Source organism: Mustela putorius, unplaced genomic scaffold (genome assembly GCF_011764305.1).
Source record: "Mustela putorius furo isolate JIRA1106 unplaced genomic scaffold, ASM1176430v1.1 tig00003834_pilon_pilon_pilon, whole genome shotgun sequence".
Lineage (NCBI taxonomy): Eukaryota > Metazoa > Chordata > Mammalia > Carnivora > Mustelidae > Mustela > Mustela putorius.
Window position 1 is genome coordinate 45246204 of NW_025421987.1, and position 25463 is coordinate 45271666.

General features: G+C 41.5%; 1 protein-coding gene across 1 annotated transcript in view; it reads right to left on the reverse strand.

Moving 5' to 3' along the window:
• Window positions 1-25148, reverse strand: part of HGD (homogentisate 1,2-dioxygenase) — a 43061-nt gene extending 17913 nt beyond the window's left edge. The window contains exons 1-5 of the mRNA XM_004772787.3: window positions 24705-25148; window positions 19430-19501; window positions 18531-18619; window positions 14542-14647; window positions 1667-1726 (exon numbers count right to left, since the gene is read on the reverse strand). Of these exons, the coding sequence (XP_004772844.1) occupies window positions 1667-1726; window positions 14542-14647; window positions 18531-18619; window positions 19430-19501; window positions 24705-24719 (342 nt within the window). The 5' untranslated portion in view covers window positions 24720-25148. The remainder of the gene's footprint in view (window positions 1-1666; window positions 1727-14541; window positions 14648-18530; window positions 18620-19429; window positions 19502-24704) is intronic.
• Between the last annotated feature and the right edge of the window lie 315 nt (window positions 25149-25463).

Sequence of the window (25463 nt, forward strand, 5' to 3'; positions counted from 1 at the left end):
ACCTTACCTGGCAGTTTATCTGTTTGGTGCTTAAGATCAGCTTGGAGGAGAGTTTCTTTCAGAGGTAAAACCAAGCACCTAGGATGCTTAGGGAGGAAGCTTGTCACGTTAGGAACCAATTAATGCCCCTCAAATACACCTCACTAGCTAGGCAATCCCATGCTTATACATAGGATCAGCCCTAATTTTTCCATAATAGAGAATTGGAAGCATTCTGACCAACTGTATCCTCTCTGCTCATCATCTACAGTCCAAGAAACCTTAAGACATGGGTCTTCTCAAAATTCTCAGTCCCAGACCTGCAGATGGAAAGGTGGGAGCTCTGCTCCTGCAGATATCCATAGTTCACCCAGAGTAGGGGACTTCTTTCCATATTTTAATTCAGTTTGCCCGTTTGGGGTCTATTTCGATCAATCTACATAGAGTTTGGAGCACTTAATCTACATAAGGAATTCTGCATGAGCCAAACAAATTGACCCATGGCTGGGCACCTGGACTCTCCCTAAGTGAGCCATGGGATAAGGATGGTCTGCAAAAGCTTCTACTGGCTTCTTTGAGCCCCTCTGCCTTGTAGCTCCCTTCCCTTTCCCCTACATATGGTTTGATCTGAGCATAAGTGTTCTAATACTCCCAACACCTGTAACTACCAAGTAGAACTTCTGATCAGCATTGCATTAACTAGAGTTGTCATCCTGAGTCGTTGCTATTCTAGGTCCATTTCAGAAAGTTCATGAACTTGGATGGGAACAAAATTATATATTTATTTTCACTAATCTCTGAAATGTATCATTTCCTTCAATTAATATGAATGTAAGCAACAAACCACAGAAATATTAGAAGTTTCTGTAACCTGGTCACTGATAGAAATCACGGATATTTTTAGATCACATTATAGTTGTTACAAGCTATTCCAGAATATTGTTTATGTTCACACTTCTAACAACTATAGCTTTTAGATCTTTCCATAGATTTTATGACTCAGTGCATTGATAAGGAAGCATATATGTTACTTACTATAAAGCCAAATTTGTTTTTTAGTATTTTTATCATTGTATTTCAATAGGATCAACTTCTTTGTAATTTTATATAATTTATTTTATTCATTTAAAAATACAAGCTTTACCAGGCTATTAAAGGAGTCCATGGAAAGGGAAATAAGCCCTAAGTGACTGCTCACTACAGAGAGAGAACAGAGGGTTGACAGAGGGAGGTGGGTAGAAGATGGACTGGATGGGTGATGGGGATTAAGCAGGGCATTTGTTGTGATGAGCACTGGGTGTTGTATGTAAGGAATGAATCGTTGAACTCTACTCCAGAAACCAATAGTGCATTGTATGGTAACTAACAAAATTAAAAAAAAAGGGGGGGGGGAAGGCTCAGAATCCCTGTTGTAGCCCAAAACAAAGAAACCAGAGACAGGTAAATGCTCAATTTCCATTGGCCATTCAGAGGTTGTAAATCGCTCACCAGTGCCCTTGGTGTCCTCAGCCATTTGGTGCCTGTAAATAAGACATCCCTGGCCAGCCCTGGAAGCAGGGGCAGGTGGTGCTGTCTCTGCTGCCTACCTCTGAGTTGGCTGCCGCTTGGCATTCAGCCGGCCAATGGCTGGATCACTCACCAGGGAAGAAAGGAGAGCAGAGGGAAGGCGTGGATGGTATTGACTTACGCTCACGAAATCCACCTTCTTCTGGGATGCTTTTGGAATCTCAAACGGTTTCCATCGAAGCTGGAGAAAAAAACACACGTAACAAGTAAATTATTTTAGAAAGGGAAGACATAGGCCTTCTAAATAAATAACATCAGTTACACAGAGAAAGGATGGCAAGTCATCCTGTGTGACTCCGATTGCTTGTAATTTTGTTGTTCTGAAATTAATAATTACTCATTATTTCCTAAAGGGTCTCTGGATGTGTGTATGTGTGTGTGTTTAATCCGTGTGTGTGTGTGTGTGTATTTTTCATTCTTTAGCACTTTAAATTTAAAAAAAAAAAAAGATCATTGCTTCTTATTTCAGAAGCTGTTTGTTTTCTTTAACATTTTGCTCAGGCACATCGGTGAGTTTTGACTGATGCTGCTTTTTATGCTATTTATAATCGGCTCCCTTTCCTGGCATTGCCCGCCTCTCTGTGTGGGCTCCTGACACTGCAGGGGAAGGTTCTACTTCTACTTCCAGCCTTGGGAGTTTTGAATTATTTCTTTAAGAGAAAGAAAAAGCACCCAACTGAGGTTGGATTTAGTAAATGCTGTACCGGGTTCCATTTCTTCAGCAAACCCCACATTTGTCCCCAGGCTGCCTGGCAGTTCAGTTTAAATCACAACAATCTTTAATTTAATAACGAAATGATCTAAGGAAGTAGGGAGAAAAATCAGCAGTCGAGGACCTGCCAGAAGTATGTCAGCCCAGGACTTATTAATCAACCTGGCAGCTGGCACGCCCCAGCCAGCCTCGCAGCAGATAAACCCCAGGACATCTCATGCCCTGGCCTGTGCCCCCATGGCCGACTCCACTGGCCGTGCCACCCAGTCAGTGCAGGCAAGTCAGGCCTTCCCTAGGTCATGGGGCTTGGCTCATTTTATATCCCAGAAAGGCAGCTGAGTGGGAGAGGAAGCGGCAAGTGGGAAAAGTGGCACTGGGATTATTCTGCCTCTCTGACATACATAGTCAGGTGGCGGTCTTCATTTTTTAAAAGCCAAACAGGATGATCTCATCCTGGGACTACTTAAAAAGGACATAAAATGTCGGCTTGAAAAAACGTTGTTGAAATCGTGCCTCAGAAAGAAGGAAAAGGTTTAGAGGCATCTGGATGGCTCAGTTGGTTAAGCATCCGAGTCTTGATCTCAGCTTAGGTTTTGATCTCAGGGTCATGAGTTCAAGCCCCAAGGGGGAAAAAAAAAAAAAAAGGAAAAGGTTTAGGGTTAATTCCATTAAAGGTGATATTTCCTGGGAGGGAGGGGACCCTGAGAGCAAGGATCTGGGAAAGGGTTTCTCTGCCTTGGCACTTTTGACATTTGCACTGCATAACTCCTTGTTGTGGGGCTGTCCTGTGTTGTAGGATATCTAGCAGCATGCCCTGACCACTACGCACTAGATGCCACTAGCACTACCCCAAGCTGTAAGAACCAAAAATGTCTCCAGACATTGTCACATGTCATCTGAGGGACAGTTTTTCCCTGGTTGAAAACCACTGACTTAGGAGGGTGATCCCCTGACATCAGGAAGGGCCACAGCTAAGCACTGCCAGCTTTTTTGAGAGGAAGTTCTAGTCTCGTACTAATCACCACATACTGCTTCCCTCTATGTTAGCAGTGTGCAGTTTGTACAGCCAGGAAGATTGTCTGGAAGACTAGACTACCTAAAGTCTTGGTCCCAAGAAGAGTCATTGGTCTAGTTTCCCAATGGAAGGGATTTAAGCATCAGATCAACGGTTGCCTGAGCAACATCTTAGACCTTTCCAGAGGTTCTGAAGCTGGTTACTCATGAGAATTACCCAGAAGGACTTTGAGACCCAAGACTAAATTAAATCAGAATCTGTTCTGTATTTTATAAGAGCTTTATTTTATAAACGGTCTACTAATGGGACAGCTACATTTTTTTTTAAATTTTTTTAAAGGTTTTATTTATTTATTGGACAGAGAGAGAGAGACAGAGATCACAAGCAGGCAGAGAGGCAGGAAGAGGCAGAGAGAGAAGCAGGCTCCCCGTCGAGCAAGGAGCCCGATGCGGGGCTCGATCCCAGGACCCTGATCATGACCTGAGCTGCAGGCAGTGGCCCAACCCACTGAGCCACCCAGGCACCCCGGGACAGCTACATTTTAAGAACCAGCAGACCCAGCCAGAGATTCTGTGATTCTTTTATTGCTAAACTAAGCATCATATACAGAAAAGTCCTCCCTGTCAACCAATCAAAAAATTAATCAGTCAACTAAATTGTGGTATCTTTGGCCGGATATGGCAGCGACATGCTAGCTACTAAGTAGCAAGGATATTTAAATAGCACCAGCATAAAGATTTACAAACCTAAGGAAAAAAGGAGAACAAGAAAAGAGAAGGGGAGCCTGGGTGGCTTAGTTAAGTGTCTGACTTCGGGTTTCCCTCAGGTCATGATCTTTGAGTCCAGCCCTCTATAGGGCTCCGTGCTCAGCAGGGTGTCTACTTCCCCTCTCCCTTTCCTTTGCCTTTCCCCCTATCATGCACACACACTCTCTTTCTCAAATAAATCTTTTTAAAAAAGAGAGAGAAAGAAAAGAAAGAAAGAGAAGAAATTCTAGTAATAGGAGAAGCACTGCCTGATTTGTTGTATACGCCTTTGTATATCTTCCTGAAATTGAAATATCTGTTGAGGGTGGAAAAAAGTCCTAAATCCCAAAGAAGAGATTTGTCTTCTGTGAGTGGGAAAAACTAAGTCAGAGAGGCTGAGAGGTTGGTTTGGCTGGTTTTTGCTGGTTAGTTTTTTAGTTTTCTATAGCACATCAACCTTCAAGTAATGAGGAAAGAGCCAGGGTTGTCGGATGGACAGGCCCTACATGATGATGTAGAGAGCATGCCTTCAACAGGACCCACACACTAGATGAGGCAGTGGTCTTGAATAATCTTCTTTAATGCAAAAATGATACCCTTCAAATGATGGAGATGGTATAGAGAAAGAAGTAAGTTATCAGCTGGGTCTGACAGCAGCAGATTATACAAGTTCTATATTCAGTGCATTATGAAGGGTAGTAAAAACCCAAGCTGGTTCTGATAAATCCTTGACTCACAAGAAGCCAGCTTTTGATCTTTGGGCAAGAGATTTTTGTCAGGAACTTTGGTGTGATATGTTGTGGAATGTGAGGAGGGAGATGAAATGTGAGGGGAGATGAAAACCAGGAAGAACCCATGAAGCAGAGAGGAGAAACATCTCCTGCTAAAGCCAGATGTTCAGTTTAATTGCATGCTGTGGAGCAGTAACCTCTGATCCACAGCCAGCCCAAGCGGGGCTGTGCATTGGGCTGAGCCAGGAATGAGATGTGGGTCCTGCTACTGCCTCTGTTTCCATTTATTCTGTGACCTCAGACAAGTCAAGTCATTTTGTCTTTCTTGATTGTATTTTTTTCTTACATGTAACAATGGGGTGTTGGAGGAAACTATAATTCCAGAATTCTCTTCAGAGAAGAGCTTCTAAGAGTGACAAAGGATGCTTGTTAGTTGATTTAGTCCTATAACTTTTTCAAAAGTTTTTAAAATTCATACTATATATTATTGCTAAATAACCCTTCACAAGGAATTTAATTATTAAACATTTCAAAAATAATGAAATCAATTATAGTACTCAATGTAGTATCTTGGCAATAGAGGATATTAATAAATTTCTGTTGAATGATTGAATGAATGAATAAATGTAAGGCACCAAGAACCCTGCTAATATCTCAAAGAATAAGACTAAAAAAAATTTGTGGGATTATCTGTGGTCAAGTGACATTCTGGCAATAGTAAATTGGGAAATGTTTCTAAAAGTCCAAAGAATTTTTCTAGAATTTAACTCTAGAATGTAAGTCTTTAGGTATGTGAAAAACCCTCACTTCTTCTATATCCTGATTTTCTGTGTAGTTTTTCTATCAACTGTTGAGAGATGTTGAAGTTTCTAACTATAATTATGGATTTATCTATTTCTTTCACTTCTATCATTGCTTCACACATTTTGTGGCTGTATCCTACAAATTCCATTGGAAAATAAACTTTTACTTACCAGAAATGAGGTGGTTAGAAATAATTTGGAAAGCATTTTCAAGGGACTACCAAGTTAGAATTAAAAAAATTTTAGGGTGGGGTGCCTCGGCAGCTCAGTGGGTTAAAGCCTCTGCCTTCGGCTCAGGTCATGATCCAGGGTTCTGGTATCAAGCCCCACATTGGGCTCTCTGCTCAGCGGGGAGCCTTTTTCCTCCTCTCTCTCTCTCTCTCTCTCTGCCTGCCTCTCTGCCTACTTGTGATTTCTATCTATCAAATAAATAAATAAAATCTTAAAAAATTTTTTTTAAGGTTACTGGAGAAAAACAGAATCAGTGGCAACATTTAATGATCAGGATTTAAAATGCATGCTCAGTAATGAAAAAGAAATTAGAGAATTGGTCTCAGTATTTCCAGAGTCAGAAGATCGGGAGTTGGACTGGATGATCTGAGTATCACTTTCAACACTAAGATTCTTTAATTTACTGAAACTCCCTCCCAAATGGCCTTGGACTCAACTAGATTAGATGAGTTAGATACTCTGAACAATAATGGCTGACTAAAGTAGACATATCATTAGAAGCCGATATCACCTAAGAATTTGGAAGTAACTAAGAATTTGTAGTGACCACAATGTGTGAGCAATTATTAGCAGTAACTATGGCTAGGAGAGGCCCAGGGTAATCCCACTACAGTGAGTTTAAGTACAGACTCAAAAAGCTGTGTGTATGTGTGGGGGGTGAATAAAATAAAACAGTGGCTCACTGCATTCTTCAGCAAATCTAGTAATTTAAGAGGAAAGCCAGCATGATTTGTGGAGAGAAATCAGGCTTTGAGTGACCCATTGGAGTTCTTCAAAGTAATAGGCAAGAACACAGTTAAGGAGGATGCAAGTCACTATACTTTATTCAGACTTTCAAAAGTCTTTCATGAAAAGAAAACAGATGAACATATGGGAAGGGGGAAGAAAAGGAGAGATGGAAACAAACCATAAGAGACTCTTAACAATAGAGAACAGACTGAGGGTAGATGGAGGGAGGTGGTTGGGGGATGGGTAGAAGGGTGCCGGGTATTCAAGAGGGTTTGCGTTGTGATGAGCCCTGGGTGTAGTATGTAAATGGGGAATCACAGAACTCTACTCCAGAAACCAGTACTGCACTGTACATTAACAAACTAAAATTTAAATGAAAAAAGTCTTTCATCAAGCTACAAAAAAGGTAACTCTTCATTGGATTTGAATGACATTTTTTCACAAATAGAAACCTGGATTCCCATTTGAGTATAAAACTAAGAGCATTACATCCATTACTTAGATCCTAGCATAGAGCATGAAACATAATAGTCAGTAAATATTTGTTGGATGACATTTAATTCTCACGACAACCTTCTGAGATACCTAGGATTATCATCTCAATTTTAGAAGTGAAAGGACTGATGGTTTAGAGAAGTTTTCTCTACTAAGAACAGAATCCAAGATGCTCCCAGTTTCTCTTAGTAACCTACAACCTGAGCCTTTATATCCCTGCCTATCTTGTTCTGCTTCCCAAACTATTCATGATCCGCATAGCTTCTAAATGCAGGCTTTGCCTCCCTTAAACGGTCTTGTATTGGTCTTCCAATCTCACCCTTATTTATAACTCCTCCAGTGCTAAGTTGCCCTTGCCCAGTCTGATTCCTGGGACCAGAACCTTGCTAAGGTTCTTGTCCCAGTCTTATTTCTGGGACCAGAACCTTGCTAAGGTTCTTCAGTGTCAACATTCTTATTCAATCCCCTTATATTAATTCATTCAAATGATTTATTGGGGACCTCTCTGTGTGCCAGGTTTAATGTCCCATGCTGGCAGTAAACACTGACAGTCTCTGCCCTCAGGGAAACTGTTACAGAAGACCTTGAAGGTGGAAGTGTGGGCACTTTCTGATAGAAAAACAAGGAAATAGGTAAGTGAAATGACTTTGGAAGAGAAATGTTCCCTCGGGAATAAGTCTTGGCATATAGCCTATTAACATTCTTATATATGGAAAATAAGAGATACCCACAATGAAATAATCTAGTTTTCAGAAAAAGCAACATCTTTCCAAGGAGTGAAACGCAAGTTGATGGAGATTTACTGTTAAAGGAGCCAGCAAGCTATCCAAAAGGGCTGAACAGAGAGCAACCTGTTCTCTAATACTTTGGGCAAACACCAGTGAATGCCTTTAGGAAAATGCAATCTAGTCTGTTTATAGAATGATGGGATCTGAGCTCTCAGGGAGTTAATTCAACAAGTATTTGTGGTTCTACTATTTGGAAGAAGACATGTGCTGAACACAGCAGGTCATATGAAGATGATGAGACATATTCTTAAATACCCTGAGAAATACATATAGGGCTCAAGGAAGAAAGTGGTCTTTAAGATGAATCATAAATTATGGGTGGGATTTGGATGGGTGAATATTTATAAGGAAAAAAGAGAAAATGCCAGATAGGTGAAAGAGCACAATGTACTGAGGCAGGTATTGCCTCAGGTATTAGGGTATTGCCCTGAAATGGTAAAAGTTCCAGTATGGCTGGTGGGTAGGGCACATGGAAGAGAGTGGAGGGTTTGAAAGATATGATGGTAAATTAGTGCTCTTGATTGCTTATCTTGGACACCTGCACAGGAAGAAGAGAGGGAAGTCAACCTTTGAAGGCTTTGGGATGTTGAGGAGAAAGGATTGTATTTAGCCATAGATGATTTATGATAGTAAAAACGGAAACACTCTAAGTATATGACAGTAGAATAATTGTTTTATAAACATATATTGGATTATAAAGCCAAGTTAAAAATTCCCTGTACTCAAGAAGTTTAAAAAAGACATGGGAAAAGGCACAAAATATGATGTTTAAATTAAAAAAAAAAAAAACCTACGAGGTAAAACTGTATTACAGCATGACTTTCATTAGAGTAAATATATACATAACTGATTTTTTTTAAATTGAAGTATAGTTGACACACAATGTGACATTAGTTTCAGATGTACAACTTAGTGATTTGATAAGTCTATACATGATGCTATGCCCACCACAAGTGTAGCTACCATCTGTCACCATGCAGTGCTATTATGATATTATTGACTATATTCCCCATGGTGAGCCTTTTATCCCAATGACCTATTAATTCCATAACTGGGAGCCTGTATCTCCCCCTCCCTTTCCCATTTTGCACATCTCCGCACCCCACCCCCTCCCCTCTGGCAACCATCAGTTTGTTCTCTGTATTTATGGGTCTGTCTCTACTTTTGATTTGTTTGTATAAATGATTTCTAAAACAACATTAATATACGATTATTTACAGCCCTTCCTCTGCCCTTCCCTGCTTCTTTGGAAAACTCCAATTTGCCCATCCTCATGCCTTCCTCTCAAATCTTGTGAACTCCAGCCTCACCATGCAGATCCATGTTTCACGTGTGAATCTCCTAGGAAAGGGGATCAGAACCTACACCAAAAGTTCATTCTCCAGGGGCAGAAAAGAGCAGGATGAGGAGGAGGAGAATGAGGAGGAGGAGGAGCCAGGCTGTGAATCATATGAGGGGCTGAGGAGCTTGGGAAGATGCGCTGTGAAATGAGAGAGGACTTGGGTGTGAGATGGCTGGAGTCCGGGGGAATTGGGGAAAGGGGAGTTTACCAAGTGTTCTTGTAGGTCATGTATTGGGTATTCTTTAGTGTTCTCAGGAGAAACAAATGAAGATTGGAATTATTCTCAATTGCTTTTGGTTTCTGGCTGCATGGGACCCCAGATCTTATTTACAATGTTAAAAAAAAAAAAAAAAAAGACTAGAAAGAAGGATACGGAAACATTTCAAGTGGTTAGTTCTGCATTGATGGGATTATTGGGCATTTACACTCTTTTTTTTAAAAAAATTATTTATTTATTTGACAGAGAGAAACCACAAGTAGGCAGAGAGGCAGGCAGAGAGAGAGGGGGAAGCAGGCTTCCCGCTGAGCAGGGAGCCTGATGTGGGGCTCCTCGATCCCAAGACCCTGAGATGATGACCTAAGCTGAAGGCAGAGACTTAACCTACTGAGCCACCCAGGAGCCCCCAGGCATTGACATTCTTATTTTAAGTTTTGAATAGAAACATATTAATAGTGGGGAGTGCATTATTGTTGTTTAAAGAAGATACAGTTTTAATAGGGTAGTTTGGGTAGGCTCAACTATGTAGGGTTGAGAGATGAGTGGGGGTGATAAAATGGATTTAGATTTCTTTCTTAGAAATCTGGTGTGAATAGGAGAGGCTTGGTCAAAAGCTTTAAAGAAGTGGGAAATCCAGGACATTTTTGGAGAGAGGGGGCTTTTAGGGGTAGTGGAACTGAATAGTTTGACAAATTAAACAGCAAATACCCTGGAAGGGTGTATTTTTAGGAAGCATTTTTGGTAATTTGCATGTCCTAGAGGAAAAGGGAATTTTATGGCTTGGTCTTTAATTAGCTATGAGGTGTTTATCACTTGGTCCAAATTATACTGGTTGAGAACTAAGAGATAATTTCCTTAGCTGAGTCTTAACTGGCTTCAGTCTGACTTTCTGAAAGTCAAAAAGTTAGGGATTTAGTAATAAGAAAGATAAACTTTAAAGGACTCTGATCTTTAGAGAGGAATGCTGATTCAGGAATGCTAATTGAAATCTGCAAAATCACAGTTAAACTCGTTATAGATTTGTTTGTTAGATTCTGAGATTCCAGAAGTTAGAAGAAAGTACATAATGAACAAAATTAGGTGTATTTCTTATGAGATATTAATGGATTGAACTTGTTATGTCCATAGGCTGAATCTAAATACACTCAAAAAGATGTTTGTTTGTTTCAAAAAGAGTTTTCATTAATTCTTAGACAATTGATTAAATATATGCTAAGAGGAAATAAAGGTTTTGGGAACATCATCCTCAGTCTTCCTGGCAATGTATCAAAGGTGACAGTGATGATAGCATACCCCATGATGCTCTCCTGAAGGAAATATTAGGTGATTTTCAAGTCTTCAAATTCCCAGAGATGACTAATTTGGGGAGTTGGTGAAACTGGTGAATTATTTATTTTGGTTTATGACAGGTGAAGACATACCTACGATACAGGCTTCAACAGAAAAGGACTGTCAGATGGGTACCCAAATATAATTTTCTGAGACTTTCCTGATGAGAGTCTAGCGTCCATATTTGGAAGAGGTTATGAGAGGGGTGAAGTGATGAATGCAGATTGCTGTGGTTATTAATGAAGCATAAAATTGGAAAGAGATATTAACTTGTCAAGAAGGTGTAAATGAAAAGACAAAAGAATCGACGTAGCATGAACAGCCAGGATGTGTGCATCAGGGCAAAGGAAGCTGGACAGCAGGGGAGGTAAGTCACAGGACAAGAGGATAATAAACCATTACCTTGGCAGAGTGGTTGCTCACAGAGACAGTGTTGAGTTCTGGGGCACGGCTGTCCCAAGGTGTGTGAGCACAAGGTCATAAATGGAAAGAAGGGAAATAATGGGGAAGAAATTCACTTGGTGGCCATCGTAAAGACTGTGTTCGAAGAAATTCAAAACTGGAGAAAGGTAACAAGTCGGAGGAGAAGTGCAAAGGGAGGCTGGAATGGGAAACACAGGGAAGGAGAAAAAACAAATGTATATTGAGTATCTACTAGAAAGCAAGCAGAAACTGTTGGTGCAGCTCTTTTGATGCCTCTGCAGTAACTCAGGCTTTTCAACACAGTTAACTCAAACTTCCCTCTCAAAGTGTGTGTTAACTAGTTACGAAACAATAAAAGAACATGCAAAAATGGCATACTTGACTCTTGCCTATGAGAGACTTCCATTTTCTCCTTTGTTAATCTACATCATTTGAGTTTTTATTAAGAATGCATTGCTTTTATAACAAGACAAAACCAGAAAAATTCTATCAGGGTGAGGTTAGCTTCCATGGATAACCTACCCGTACTACAAAATAATTACTGTAAAGGGGTGTATTCATGTTAAATAAAATGTATCTATAATAGTCATAGAAATAATAATATATTAAAAACATGAGCATGTTACTTCTCACCCTCACAGGAAACACATCACACTCACATTTTCCTTAAAGGTCAGACTTAAAACCTGACTCCTACCCCAAATAAATTATACAAACATAAGTGTGGCTCCACTGTTGGCTGTACATCATAAAAAAATCTATGAAGTTGTATTAAGGTTATAGAGGCTTTGATGACTGGTGTGGATGATATGAGTAGTCAGGGGCACTGAAATTTCCCACTCTGCCTTATTTACCACTAATTATTTGGTAGTTATCATAAGAGCCCCATGGGGGATGTCTGGGTGGCTCAGTTGGTTAAGCATCTGCCTTTGGCTCAGGTCATGATCCCAGGGTCCTGGGATCAAGCCTCTCACTGAGCCCCTCATTGAGCTCTGCATCTGGCTCCCTGCTCAGGGGGGAGCCTTCTTCTCCCTTTCCTTCTGGCAGTCTCTCCCACTGCTTGTGCTCTCTCTCTGTGTCAAATGAATAAATAAATTCTTAAAAAAAAATAAAGTCCCCACAATTTGAATTCCTGAATATTTACCTATGGCCTTTCCCTGCAATCCTTCTTATAGTCTAGCTCAACTTGTGTAGTTAGTTCTCCAATTCAGTGTACATAAGAATTACCATACAGAATGGCATACACAAAACCACGTATCCTATAATTTGTGGGTAAGTCAAGGGATTTTTCAGAGATAATGTTGTTTGTACTTAATTTTTGTCTTACTTTCTGATTCTACAACCACCCTATTCCTTTGTATAGTATGAGATTTGGCTCCACAGGAGAGGGCTAGCAGAAATTTAATTGGGGTTTCCCTTATGCTGCCTGAAGAAAAGAATAGGGAAAATCCTTGTGACTCATACACCCTCTCAATCATCCAAAATTAGTATATATATTAAATGCCTAATTTATTTAGTTTAACCAGGAATCCTATCAAAGTACAAGTATCCCTCCTTTATATTTTCTAATAGAAGATAGAGCTCCATTATTAAGCAATCAGGTCTATCTATTGGTCAAAAACAAACAAGCATGACTATTATAACTTTAAAAGAGGAATTAGCAAATTTGAGATGTAAGGCATTGAGGAATCCGGGAGATTCCCAGAGAATAAGCAGTGACTTTGGATAGAATGATTTATGGCCCTTTACAAGGTGAGTGGGGAACTAGACGGTTAAATGAAGATGGTCTGCCAGGGGCATTCTTAACCTGAGGGTGGGAGAGAAAGTGGTCAGACTGGCCTGGAATAGGAAGCCAGGTGAGACTCAAGGACGAGGTGAAGACAAGAGTCTCCACGTTGGTGGTGCAAACTGTGGTCTGCACAAGAGCCCTGACTGGAGGAAGCAGAAACGGACAGGAGCTGAAAGCTGGATTTGGGGACTTGGTAGGCATGGTGCTTGCAGGGTTGGGGGCTGGTGCAGGGACTGACCTTTTCCCATATGCTGAGAGGCAAAAATAGGCCAGTGGTGAACAGGGAGGATGTTGGCTTCGTGCATTAAACTTCACACAAGTTTAAGGGGCAGTCATTTAGACGACATATCTTATTTTCAAAATGGCTATGAGACGGCTAACATTTTAAGTTGTTAACTCACATTTGGCTTTCACTCTGAAGGCCTCCCTTCTGTCCCTGCTGGAGAGAAGTAGGTAGCACTCAGGTACACAGTTCTCTGAGATTTCCGTAATTAGGAGAGGTGGAGCAGAGCAGGAAATCAAAAGTGACTATGATTATGCTGGCTTTTGTTAAGCATTTACGGGAAAGGGATTTGTAGGTATAGATGTAATGTCTTGGTAAACAAAGAGGAGGCATCAGATTTCTGTGGGCTGTGGGAAGGAGAGAATGAGAGAGAGAGAGAGAGAGAGAAATGAATGGGTGGCTGATGGGTCTGTGTGGAATTTGAATACCAAGAAGAGTCTTGAACCTGTACCCAGCAGCTCCAAGTAGGAGGGAAGAGTTGTGTGTCTTACCTGGGACAACAGAACCAAAATTGGACTGGCAGATGACTCCATGCCCAAGCCTCTGCCTGATGACAGCAGAACAATGCACATCTCAACATTACCCAGGGAGGGAGGACCAACCAGCAAGGCCCAACCCCTACTCCTACTTTGGCATTGTTTAAAACCAGTGATTCCTAGGCAAGACTGACATGAAGTTGTTTTCTGCCAATTTGGCAGAGAGGGACTTCAGAATAAAAAAATAATATAAAATGAATAAACACATTGACCTGAATATAAAATTCAAGGTTTTATACTCGATATTATATTGCTTCCTTTACGTGATTATATCAACATGGCTGTATCCGAGCCCTGGGTCTTGCCTCTTATGTGCCAAGCACAGTGTGAAGCACGTTCACACCTGTTCTTTCATCCCAACAGCACTGCATGGCAGATGTAATCACCTCGGTGTAGAGTTGAAACACGGTTGTTCAAAGACCCAGCAGGTAAGTGGGGGAGTGGGGATGCAAACCCGGGTCTGTTTTGCTTCCTGCATTATATACCTGTTATCTGTGGCGTGTCCCTAAGCTGGACAAAGGGGGTATACTGGAGTTCTCAAAGGTAAAAAAACAAAAACAGATCTCAGTCCACTATAGTATTGAATCTCTCTCATTACCGAAAGCAGAGTAAATAAATAAACACACACACACACACACACACACACACACTCGTGCACGTGAATAGTCAATTCCAAAATTCCCACCCAAGTCTGAGCAAAAGAACAGATACACTTTAATATTGATATTTTTTCAATGTCTAATTTCTCAAAGACCCAGGTTTGACTTAAATATTTGTAATCAAGGTTTTGGATACATGGCATGTGCCAACGCACAGGACCAGTTTACCTGGTTAGGGTCGGGGTCAACTTCATCCCAGTTGTGAGTGATATGGCCTTGGTCGATGGATTCAAAGGGCTTGTGAGACACTGAAGGTAGAATCCTATACAGCCAACTGGGAGAAAACAAGGACACATAAGCCTTAGGGTGGTGTTATGAGGGATAGGCAAACTGGCTCAGGAAGTACGATCCAGAAGGTGCTCAAGTCAACGATTTGTGGGCTTTAATGTGAGAAACAATGACACAGCATTACTTCTTAATAGCCATTGCTGCTCATAGCCACTGGCCTTTTCCCACCTTTCCACTCTACCCATCACTCTTCAAACTGAGGCTCCTGGCTCTTGTGGTTCCCATGCTAACAAAAAATGAAGCATTGTCTTTCCCAATGACAATTACAAAGGAAGGGGAAAAGTACCTTGAGGGATAAGTGTACAGGAAAATCCATAGAAAAACATCAGTGTGTATATGTCATTGGATACTAATTCTTACTCTGGAAAGTGAGGACAATGAATCCTACAAAGATTGAGAGTATATGGGTAGTTTCTTTGCTATTTTTGAGAAATTAAAAAAAAATTATAACAGTAATATATGCTATTGGTAGAGATAATTTAAGTAATTCAAATTCCCTAAGGGTAAATGGGTCCTTCAATTTCTCTTTCAATTTCTTCAGATCCAATTACCAGCAGCATCAGAGCTTACCAATGTTCCTGTGTATTCTCATATATCACTAGTGCATATATAAACAAAATTGCCAAATCATTGTACCACTTTGTTCTCAAAACAATAATGAGTGAGAGTGACTGATAACTCAAGTCTTCAGAAATATGGGGTATTATTTTTTTTAAAGATTTTATTTATTTATTTGACAGACAAGTAGGCAGAGAGTCAGGCGGAGAGAGGGGGAGAAGCAGGCTCCTTGCTAAGCAGAGAGCCCGATGCGGGGCTCGATCCTAGGACCCTGGGATCATGACCTGAGCTGAAGGCAGAGGCTTTAACCCACTGAGCCACCCAGGAGCCCCTGGGGTATTATTAAAAATAATTTTGGCCTTATAGGTAACAAATAGTATCTCATTTTTATTTTGTATTTCCTTTATTATGAGTAAGGTCGAGAATCTGTATGTTTATTGGTCCTTTGTAATTTTACTATGAGTTACTTGTGTCCTTTACCGTTTTTCTATTGTTTTTTTTTTATATTAATTTGTAAGATGTTTAGGAAATTAACACTCTGTACTCCAACATCGTAAGATCTGTGCATATATTCTTATACTAAGTATATTTGTAATTTTGTTTTCTTTTTTCCTTCCTCTCTTCCTCCCTCCCTCCCTTCCTTCCTTTTCAAGTTTTATTATCTGTATACATAAGGCCTGAGACAAAGATCCCCCTGCCAGGACCCAGACCTCAGGCTTCCGGAAGAGAAGAAGACTGATGCAGAAGTCTTGAAGGACACCAGGAGAACTGTCCAGAAGTCGAGAGGGACTCTGAAACTCGCTAAGCAGGACCCATGTCTTTTCAGAGGCCATCACTCTGGCAGTGTACAGAATGATAAGAAGCACTACCTCTGACAATGGAAGACCAGACCTCCTTGAACAGGCTGTGGCCCCTTAAGCCCTATGTCAGTCTACTTCAAGGGCTGGAGTCTGCCTGGCCCCACAATGAACCATTGGGGAGATAAAAGGGGTAGATTTGTCTAGTGTCCATTTGATTCCTCCACTTTTAAATGATATGACCTTAGACCTTGGACTTCAGGCTATGAATAAACTGAGTTTCTGCAGCTTCCAGTAGTGTCTAGAGTTAAGGGAATGTATGTATATCTTAGAAGCAACTGTGTGATCCTGGGCAAGTTACAAAAATTCCCTGATCCTGTTTCTTATCCTTATCTCCTAGGATTGCAAGGATTCAGCTTCTGTATCTAGAATGACTCACACACAGTAGGTGCTCACTTACTAGATATAAGTTGAATTGTCTGCCTATCCCTAATCATCCAGGTTTTTATCATGGTCCAGATTTTCCACATTATCTGTATTGACTCTCCCCTCTCAGAACCTAAGGGCTCAGCTAACTAATCAGATAAAAATTAACCCTTGGTGGTTGTAATCTCTGATAGTTTTGTGAGAACCCACCACTCTGTGGTTTAAAGGAGTAGTGACTCACTCTAAGAATCCCAGGCTTGCTCACCTATGGAGGGAGCTGGTTCTTTCTTTCCACTTGGGATTTTGAGCATTTTCACAAAATTATTGTGAGATACCTTTGCAGAGTTCTAAACAGATGGGTGAGCCAGGCCTAGTGTCCCTTATTTTTTAGCTGTTTACAAAACTCCCCAGGCAGCACTACATTGCCCTGGACAGAGATTTAATTCTGATTCAAGGAAAGGTGCCAGCTTCTTAATGAAATGCCAACAGCTCCTTTTCAGCCTCCTGGAACAGAGCTAAGCTCCTGCTGGCTGAAGATACCGCTGAATAATGGGGGTAGGCAGCAGAATCTGGAGTCCAGGTGTCCCATTAGCGAATGGGCCATAAAATCAAGAACATAGTCATGGAGGCTAGGTTGTCATAAATTAGAACGGACAGAAATTGTCAGTGTGCTTACCTTACCTTGACTGTTTGGGATTGTAGAGAAAGAGAGAGATGATTAAATGGCAATAGACTTAACCCCCAATTTTGGGAAGTATGAGAAACTCTCTCTTCTTCTCTCCATGCCCATAGTTATGAAGAGAGAAGCAATATTGATATGGACACGATAGCATAGCACTTGCCATAGTTCACACTGAGTTCTCTGACACAACCTAGAGATGCCCTGTACTGCGGGAAAAACTCAGCTATGGCAACAGTAATGATGATCAGGAAAATTAATGTTCATTGAGCACTCACTGTGTGCCAGGCAATGTGCTCAGTATTTTATAGGCATTCTTTCCTTTAATCTTCACCACAACTATGAAATAGGTACTATCATTATCTCTTTTACAGATGAGGAACTAGAGGCTCTGGGAGGGTAGATGACTTGCCCAAGGTCACCCAGCTGAAAAGAGAAGGAGGCAGGATTTAAACTCAGGGGACCTTACCCCAGAGTGGGCATAATCAACCACCAAAGAGAACCACCTTTTTTATTTGCGGTCCATTGTGGTCCATTGTGCTGTTGTACTGGTTATCTCTTCTGCTTCTCAGGAGGAGTCTGTGGAGGTATACCCAGTCCTTCCCACTAAGCAGTACCAGACCAACTGCCCTCATCCCAGATCTCCAATATCAGGAGCAGCCCTCTTCACAGAGGCCCTAGCCTGATATTCCTATAATTTGACACTACTCATTTAAGCCATAGCACTTACTGCCTCCCTAAACCACACATCTATTGCATTCAACCTGCCCCATGGGAGTCAGTCAAGGGAATGAGTTCATTGACCTGGCTTGTGGGATTAGAGCAAACATAGAAAATGACACATTGTGCTAATGAATGTGCTTGGTTTCCAATAAAGGCAAATTCCAAAGAGTAAAACCTTATTAATTCAAACCACAAGGGGCCATAATACTTGAACTTTCAACTGCCCAAGTTTAGTTATACAATATTTTTATGCAAAGAATATAATACTTCATCTTCTAGAGAAGGTATACTGAATCATCTATAATTCTGAGTTAACCATTATTTAAAAAAAAAAAAAATCAAGTAAACCAAAATTGGAAACTCAACCGGACAGTTTATTGAGGGCATTCTCTTAGGGGAAGGACAGTTTATTAGGGACATTTTCTTCTGAATGTAAGTGAGAATTTATAAATGGAGCTGGACGTGTGTGTTTTCCAGACTCCATGCAACCAGTCTCTCACTTTCTTCCACCAGTCACTTGATACTAGCTGGAGATGAGGCCCATCCCTTGATCTCACCCAGAGCACAGCCTGTGAAGAGCAGAATTTTTGGCAGCTGTGTAAGGCTATGGCCCAGCGTAGGAGCCAGCACTAAGTACTAGTCATAAATCCCACAGTCTGCAGGTCAGAATTATCCTAATACTGTACCTTCTTTTATTTGTGCTCCGTGGACAAGTGAAAGCAGATCCTGAGAGCTGCTCAGCATACAGATTGTAAGGGCAGACTTGAGGATTGTTCTAAAACAAAGGAGGCGGTAGACAACATCACTTCAATCAGAAAACCATCCCAACCTTCCCACCACGCAATTCAGTGGGGGCATTCTGTCCTGGATGGGGACGCTCTGGAGCACTGCACATGACCATCCCTAACCCATACACATACTTTTTGTAGCAAATGTTTAGGTGACTTTCCCTTTAGTTAGAAAAGTGAAACCTGCATAATGTAGAACATTTATAAAATATAACCTGTTATCTCACCATCCAGAAATAACCCAATGTTAACACACTGGTATATTTCCTTCCATTCTTATCCTTCAAGATGGGGATCCTGTGATGAATGATGTGTGTAGTCCTATAATGATCACACCTTTTTATTTTAGAGCAAATATTTATATCATGAGCATTTTTTCATGCTGTAAAATATTCTTCAAAATTTTCAAAAAAAATTTTTGTTTGCCATATTTTTGCTCTTGTAACCAACACTAGGGTAAACATCTTTGTGAATACATTTTTAGGACTGGTTATTTTCTTATCACTGTCATATCTCCGGCTGTTCAAAGGGACTTTAAGGAAGTCCTCTTAACATTGAGCCTCCTGAAAGTCCTAGAGTTAGTCTCACTATTTCAGATTGGGTGCTTTCCCATAAGTAGTCACCACCCTGCTTTAATCTTTGTATTGTCACTGTTCTGTATCCTAACTGTCTTAAAGATTTGTGAAACTCCTAGACAATCTCAGGAACAATGGTGGGTGGAGGTGCTTTGGCCTGAGGGCTATTTATTCATTCCTACAATTCAGAGCTCTCTGAGCTAATATTCTATTCATTCATACCTGTCCTTCTGGCAGGGCACCTGGGCAGCGAGGGTCTTCCGAGGCACACTCGTTCCCAAATCCAGGAATGTACTGCATATGACAAAGACACAAAAGCTATCATTAACAGCATTAAAAGAGCATGTCACAACATTGATAGTCTAAATGAAAGTAAGAATTTCCATATGGACATGTGTTTGTGTATGATGTTCATATAGAATATGTTTTCTTTTGTCTCAGCATGCGGGCCATTCAGGAAAGGAAATAAGCTCTATGTGAATTTTAAAGACCACCAATCTATTGGGAGAAGACTGAAGCATATTGCATAGACTCTCCACCCTTAGCTGTACTTAGTTGATTTATGGGCTTGTTCTTAACGATCCCACTCCAAGAACAACTTATTTCTTTTTTCCAGCAGGAAGTTCTGGAGAAGGGAGATAACTCAGGCATCCTGTCATCTCCAGATTCTTGGGATCTTGCTGGGCCTGAATGGCAACCTCCCTGAGTAGGGAGCCCCATTCCCCTCCACACTCTGAAATAAGCAGCCATGAAGAGGCAATACGGATCCAATCTACAGCAAACCCTTATTATCTGGTTCACCTATGGAACACTTGTGTATATATTTCTATTTTTGTGATACATGAAAACACATTTGAAGATATGAGAGGCTTTCAGGAGGAGTGTCAGACCAAGCATGTCCACCATGGTACCATGGCAACTACTTGAGTGCCAGCTTTTTACTTTGTACCCAGAGGGGAAAAAAGTTAGGGACTTTCTTAACAAAGCAAAGTATGGGAGCCCCTGCATTTACTCTTACAACACTTAACACACCTGTGAGTTCTTGTTCACTGTCTGGCTTCTCTGTCAGTTGATAAGACCCATGGAATCTGTGACTAGAACAGTCCTATTTACCTGTGTGTGCTCTGTGCCTGGTTTACCAGAAGGTACTCAACAGATATCTATTGTCTGATTTAGCCTTTCCCTTAGAGTCTATTCTGAGTGTATGTGTGATGCTTAAAGTGGGGTTAGAACCCACTCTCCTCTCACTTAAATATATGAAAAAAAAAGGCCATTTTCTTCCCAGAGTTGTTCCTAATAAATGTACTTAATTTTAGCCTAGGATAATGAAAGTGCAGCCTTGTTCAGTGAGTGAAATGCCACCATCTGAGCACATGTCTTTAAGAGATATAAGAAGGATGTAAGTGGGTGGAGGGTAAGCCCTCCAGAGTTCTCAGCAGCGTGGAGAAGGATGAGCTGAATGCATTATGCCCGGATGTGTAAGCAATGATCAGGCCGATAACTGCTATATTGGGGAGGAATATCAAATATGAAAAGTTATGACCTAGAAAGCAATGGAAGCGAAATTATTCTTTTTGCCTCCAGACACATTTTTTTTTGTATATGTGAAATCTATCAGCACTAAAAACACCGAGTTCTATTAAACACAGATAGGTTAACAGCAGCAGCATGCAGTTTGGGCTGATTTCTTGGGGAAATGGCCGAGCATGCAGCATTCCGGCTCTCCACTGAATACAATTTTCTTCTTTCAGAATGGACCTCATGCTCACCGTCAGTGGGATTGAATTTGAGCTGCTGAGAAATGGTAATGATCCCAAATTATCTTCAATTCCGTAGAATGGAATTTTAGACCAGTCTTGTGACTGAAGTCACTGAGCATTACATCGCCTTCACTTTGCTCAACTGCCGTATTGTTTCTCTCTGCAAGAGAGGCAGGGAGGTTTGAGTGCTGAGGAATACGGCAGAACCTTCTCCAGGCATGGGTGGGTTTACTTATTAATACCTTCCCCATTCTTCCCAACTGCTGGTCTCAGAACAGAGTCCAGAGTTATATGTATTTTGGGAACAAGGGAAAAGACACTTAGTATATGTAGTGCTGAAGCATTTGCTTCTGACTGCTTTAAAAAATAGAAAAGAAAGGAGAAAGAACAGCTGGTAGTTTGGAAGGGAGCCACCCAGCTCCGAGAGAGGTGTGAGTTCTGAGCCGGTTTCTGCATCTAAGCTGTGGTGCATTGGCAGAAGAGGAGGCGGAAAATGCTGACTCACTCTCCAGTCAGTCGGCTTTTCTAATCCTCAGAGAGAAGAATTACAGATGAGTTTATTAGAGCTTTCAAATGCTATGTCCCTTACTGCCGAAGGCACCTGACTTGAGGAAGCAGTATTCTGCAGCTGCTTTCCCAAGGCGCCGAGATCAAGGGCAGAATCGGGACTCTGCTTATATCAGCTGTGAAAATCCAAGCGTTCAACCGCAGCTGGTTCAGTGACTGTGTACAAATACACCTTATGCAAGAAGAAAAGAAAATCTAACATTAAGCAAGTGAGTTTGTATGTTTCCTTCAGTCCAGGTTCTTGAATAACTGGACCCATCATAAAAATATGATTTCACTTTTTTTCTGAGAGAATGATCTGAATCTTTTCTAAATGAAAGGGCAGATCACGGGGCTCCAGGTGACTTCAGTGCTGCTGGTGGTCTGGCAGCTGCCTAATATACCGCTTTTTAATCCTTATCTGGTCCCCAAGATGTGCTCTGTGTGTCAGAGTAAGTTTATGAGGTGCTCTCTCTGGACTCTGATTCTGGGTAACACCCCTGTGGGATGGGCAGATGGTGCACTTCACTGCCTTCCACTAAGCATAAAGGAAAGAGAGAGAAGACAGGGTGGAGAAGCAATTTGAGCTACCTTGTTCCTGTGGAAAGGGTCCAGTATTTCTGATGAACTGTGTTGGGAACGGAGAACAGAGCTTGTTGGGGACTTGCAGGTGATTGTGGTAGGCTGAGTCAGGACCCTCAATGTTATCTCTGTCGGAATCCCTGGGACCTGTGAGCGTTACTTCATATACTCAAAGAGACTTTGCAGATGTGGGTGAAGTAAGAATCTTGAGATGAGTTACCTGGATTATCTGGGTGCACCATAATTATAATCACGTGTCCTCCGTAGAGGGAGGGAGAGAGAAATCTGATTACAGGAGAGGAAAAGGCAGTGCCATGAGGGGAGCAGAGGCTGGGGTGGTGCATATCCAAGATGGAGAAGAGGCCTCCGTCACAGAATGAGGGCAGTCTGGGGAAGCTGGATTTTGGCCCCGGGAAAATGATTTACAGTTTTGATCCCGAGAATTGTAAGAGAATAACATGTGTTGTTTTAAGCCACTAAATTTATGGTCATTTGTTATAGCAGAAAGAGGAAAGAAATAAAATGACAGTATTAGGGGTTCCCACCTCTGGGGGGGAATAGAATCACCCCCAGAAATTGGTTAAACACAGACCCAGACCTAATGAATCAAAATATTTGGTGGGGTGGGAGGTGGAGGGCAAAGTTTGGATATTAAACAGCCCTTCATTTTAGAAATGAGGAAATCAAGATTTGTCAAAGTGAAGCAATGTAAGAACATGGGGTGATCTTTTTGAAATTTAATTTTATTATTTTGTCTTTTGAATTTTCTTCCCCAGTTATGCTGCTTTTATGTAAGTGTGATTTCATTTGAGGCTTTGTGTTGATATATCTATTAAAATGAAATAAAAGCTGAGAAGCATATTTTTTTTTTACTTATATAATGTTTATTGATTAGAATGATGCAATCTGGCTCTCTGTATTTGGATTCCTGATCTCTAGAGCTAACCTTTGCTTGTGGAGATTAGACAGCAGGCAGGGAAGAAAGCCTTTGAAATTGAGAACAAAGACCAGCATGCAATTTACATTGGTCTGCTGGTGCTGTGCATAATAAGTTGCTAAAAATTTCAGCAGGATAGGACTTTAGATATAATTTATTTATAAATGGTAAGGATGTTTCCAACCCCTGCTGAACTCCCCCATAGGATTTTCATCAGGAAACAGTGTTTTAGGCACTCTCCTTCTGAGACTTCAGCTACCACCATTGATATGATGCCCTGTCATATCTATTCTCCCCGCCCAACCCACTCCCTGAGATCCAGACCCATACATCCTACCACATCTTGGGTATCTCAACTTGGCTGTCCCTTCAGCTGCAACTCTCTTGGCTCTCAGAACATTCTGGGCTGTCTGCAGGTGCCATGCCTTTGTACTCAGTGTTTCCTCTAGCCCCCACCTCTTTTCATTTAGCCAATTTCTACCTCTCCCTTGAGACTCAGCTCGGAAACAGCCTCCTTCAAGAAGTTTCTCTTGACCTTCCCAGTCCAGACTCAGTTCCTTTCTGATTATAATCTGTGGCACCAGTACTAACACATAATATTTGCTGAATGAAAGAATGAGCGTTCTTTTGCAGCCTTTTTAACTCTTGGTGAGGCATGAAGATAAGCTCATTTTCTTCAGTGTGGAGTGATTTCAGGATCCCTATCAACTAGGGAGATGTTTGATTCTTCAGGCTCAGTATCAGCTGAAGGACATTAGGGAAGTGCTCAAACTCTGTATCCTGAAAGAAGCCTGCAGTGCAGCCCACTTGGCTTGAGTAAAAGTTCTGTGTAGTTCTATTCAGTTCCACATGCATGTGTCAGGCCCTGTATTAGGTATGGTTTTAGACACTGGGGGATAAAATCCCTTTACCTGGACTGAAGGCATTCAGTTCATTAGATGCCACTAAAACTCCTTTCGGAGCCTGGGATCTGGATTCAGACAAACCAGGTTATGATCCAGTCTCCATCACTTGGAAGCAGTGACCTTGGGCAAGTCACTTAATCTCTCCTAACTTTCCTTCCCTTATAGGTTAAATAGAAACAAGAGGGCCTATATCCTGGATTTATTTTGAGGATTATAATATAAGTTAATTCATTAATAGCACATAACCCACATGTACTTTTCAATTGCACATTAAATAATAAAAAGTACTTATTTCCTAGAGGAAGTGCTAGGGCCTCTACTGGCCAAGGGCCGATTGTGGATCCTCAAAATAATTGACTGGATAAAGCAAATCTAATTGGCTGGCTGGAGACAGTCCAGGAAGCTGCAGCAGTGGGAAGATGTTGGGGCTTTGGGGCTGGGAAGCAGACACTGAGAAATGTGTCTGCCTATGGTGAAGGGGAGCACTTATGGTGTCTACAGGTTTCCAGGACATTTCAAATGAACAAAGGCAAGAGACAGACAAGGAAGGCGTCATCTCCTTCATCTCTTCTCTTTATCACCTCTCCCTCAACCCCCCAGCCTCAGCCCCAGCCATGCCTGCGAACACAATGGCAAAGCCTCTGAACACAGGGTTTTGGAACAGGACCTTGTTAAGTCCTTTCTGACCCTGGTACTCTGGAATTCTCGGAAGCTTCCACAGGTTCTGGCTGAAGAAGCTGCAGCAAACTTGGCAGAAAGTCTCTTACCTTCAGCTCAGCCATTGTCCTTCTGCTGCAAGAGGGATGACTTCAGGAAACGCAGGCCCAGAGAGGGTAGGAAGCCAAATTGCTTCTGTTCCTCCTTCAACCCACGCTCTGGATGTTATTCCCACCACTTCACTGTGCTCCCTGGTTAGCAGGCAGCTCAAACAAGAGACAAGAATTGGCTAACTGATAACTAGGGAGAAAGTCCAGCATGCTTATTTTCAAACTGCTTACACAATTGCCTTTGGTTTTTGTTAACCCCCAGCTGTTTCTGGAAGAGTTTGCAGAGGCCTATCTTCTCTGCATCGGAGGTAAAGATTAGCCAATTACGTGTTCCAGTGAAAAGAAGGAGGTTTCTTACTTAAGTCAGAGAATGTAAAGCTCTCCAGGAAGGGAACCCTGGTAGTTAGTACCTGCTGTATGTGACAGAGGCCTCCCCACTCAGTCCGGACTCAGGCCCGGAAGGAAAAGGGCAGGGTGTTCACTCTCTGCAGAGTGTGACAGAATGAACTGTGCTTGGACACAGGTGTTTACACACAACAGCTTGAAACAGGGATGGGTGCTTGACAGTGTCTGCATGTGCCTCCAAGGGATGAGCTGGGTGAACTTTCCAGAGCCTGAAGTGCTTCACTTAGAGCAAACGGAGATGTTTACTACCCTTCCTCTTCATTTCTTAAATACATGAAGTGTTTTTTTATAAATTCATTAAGACTCTTGTTTCCTAATATGTTTATCCTTCTAAAAACAGATTGAGAGATTACT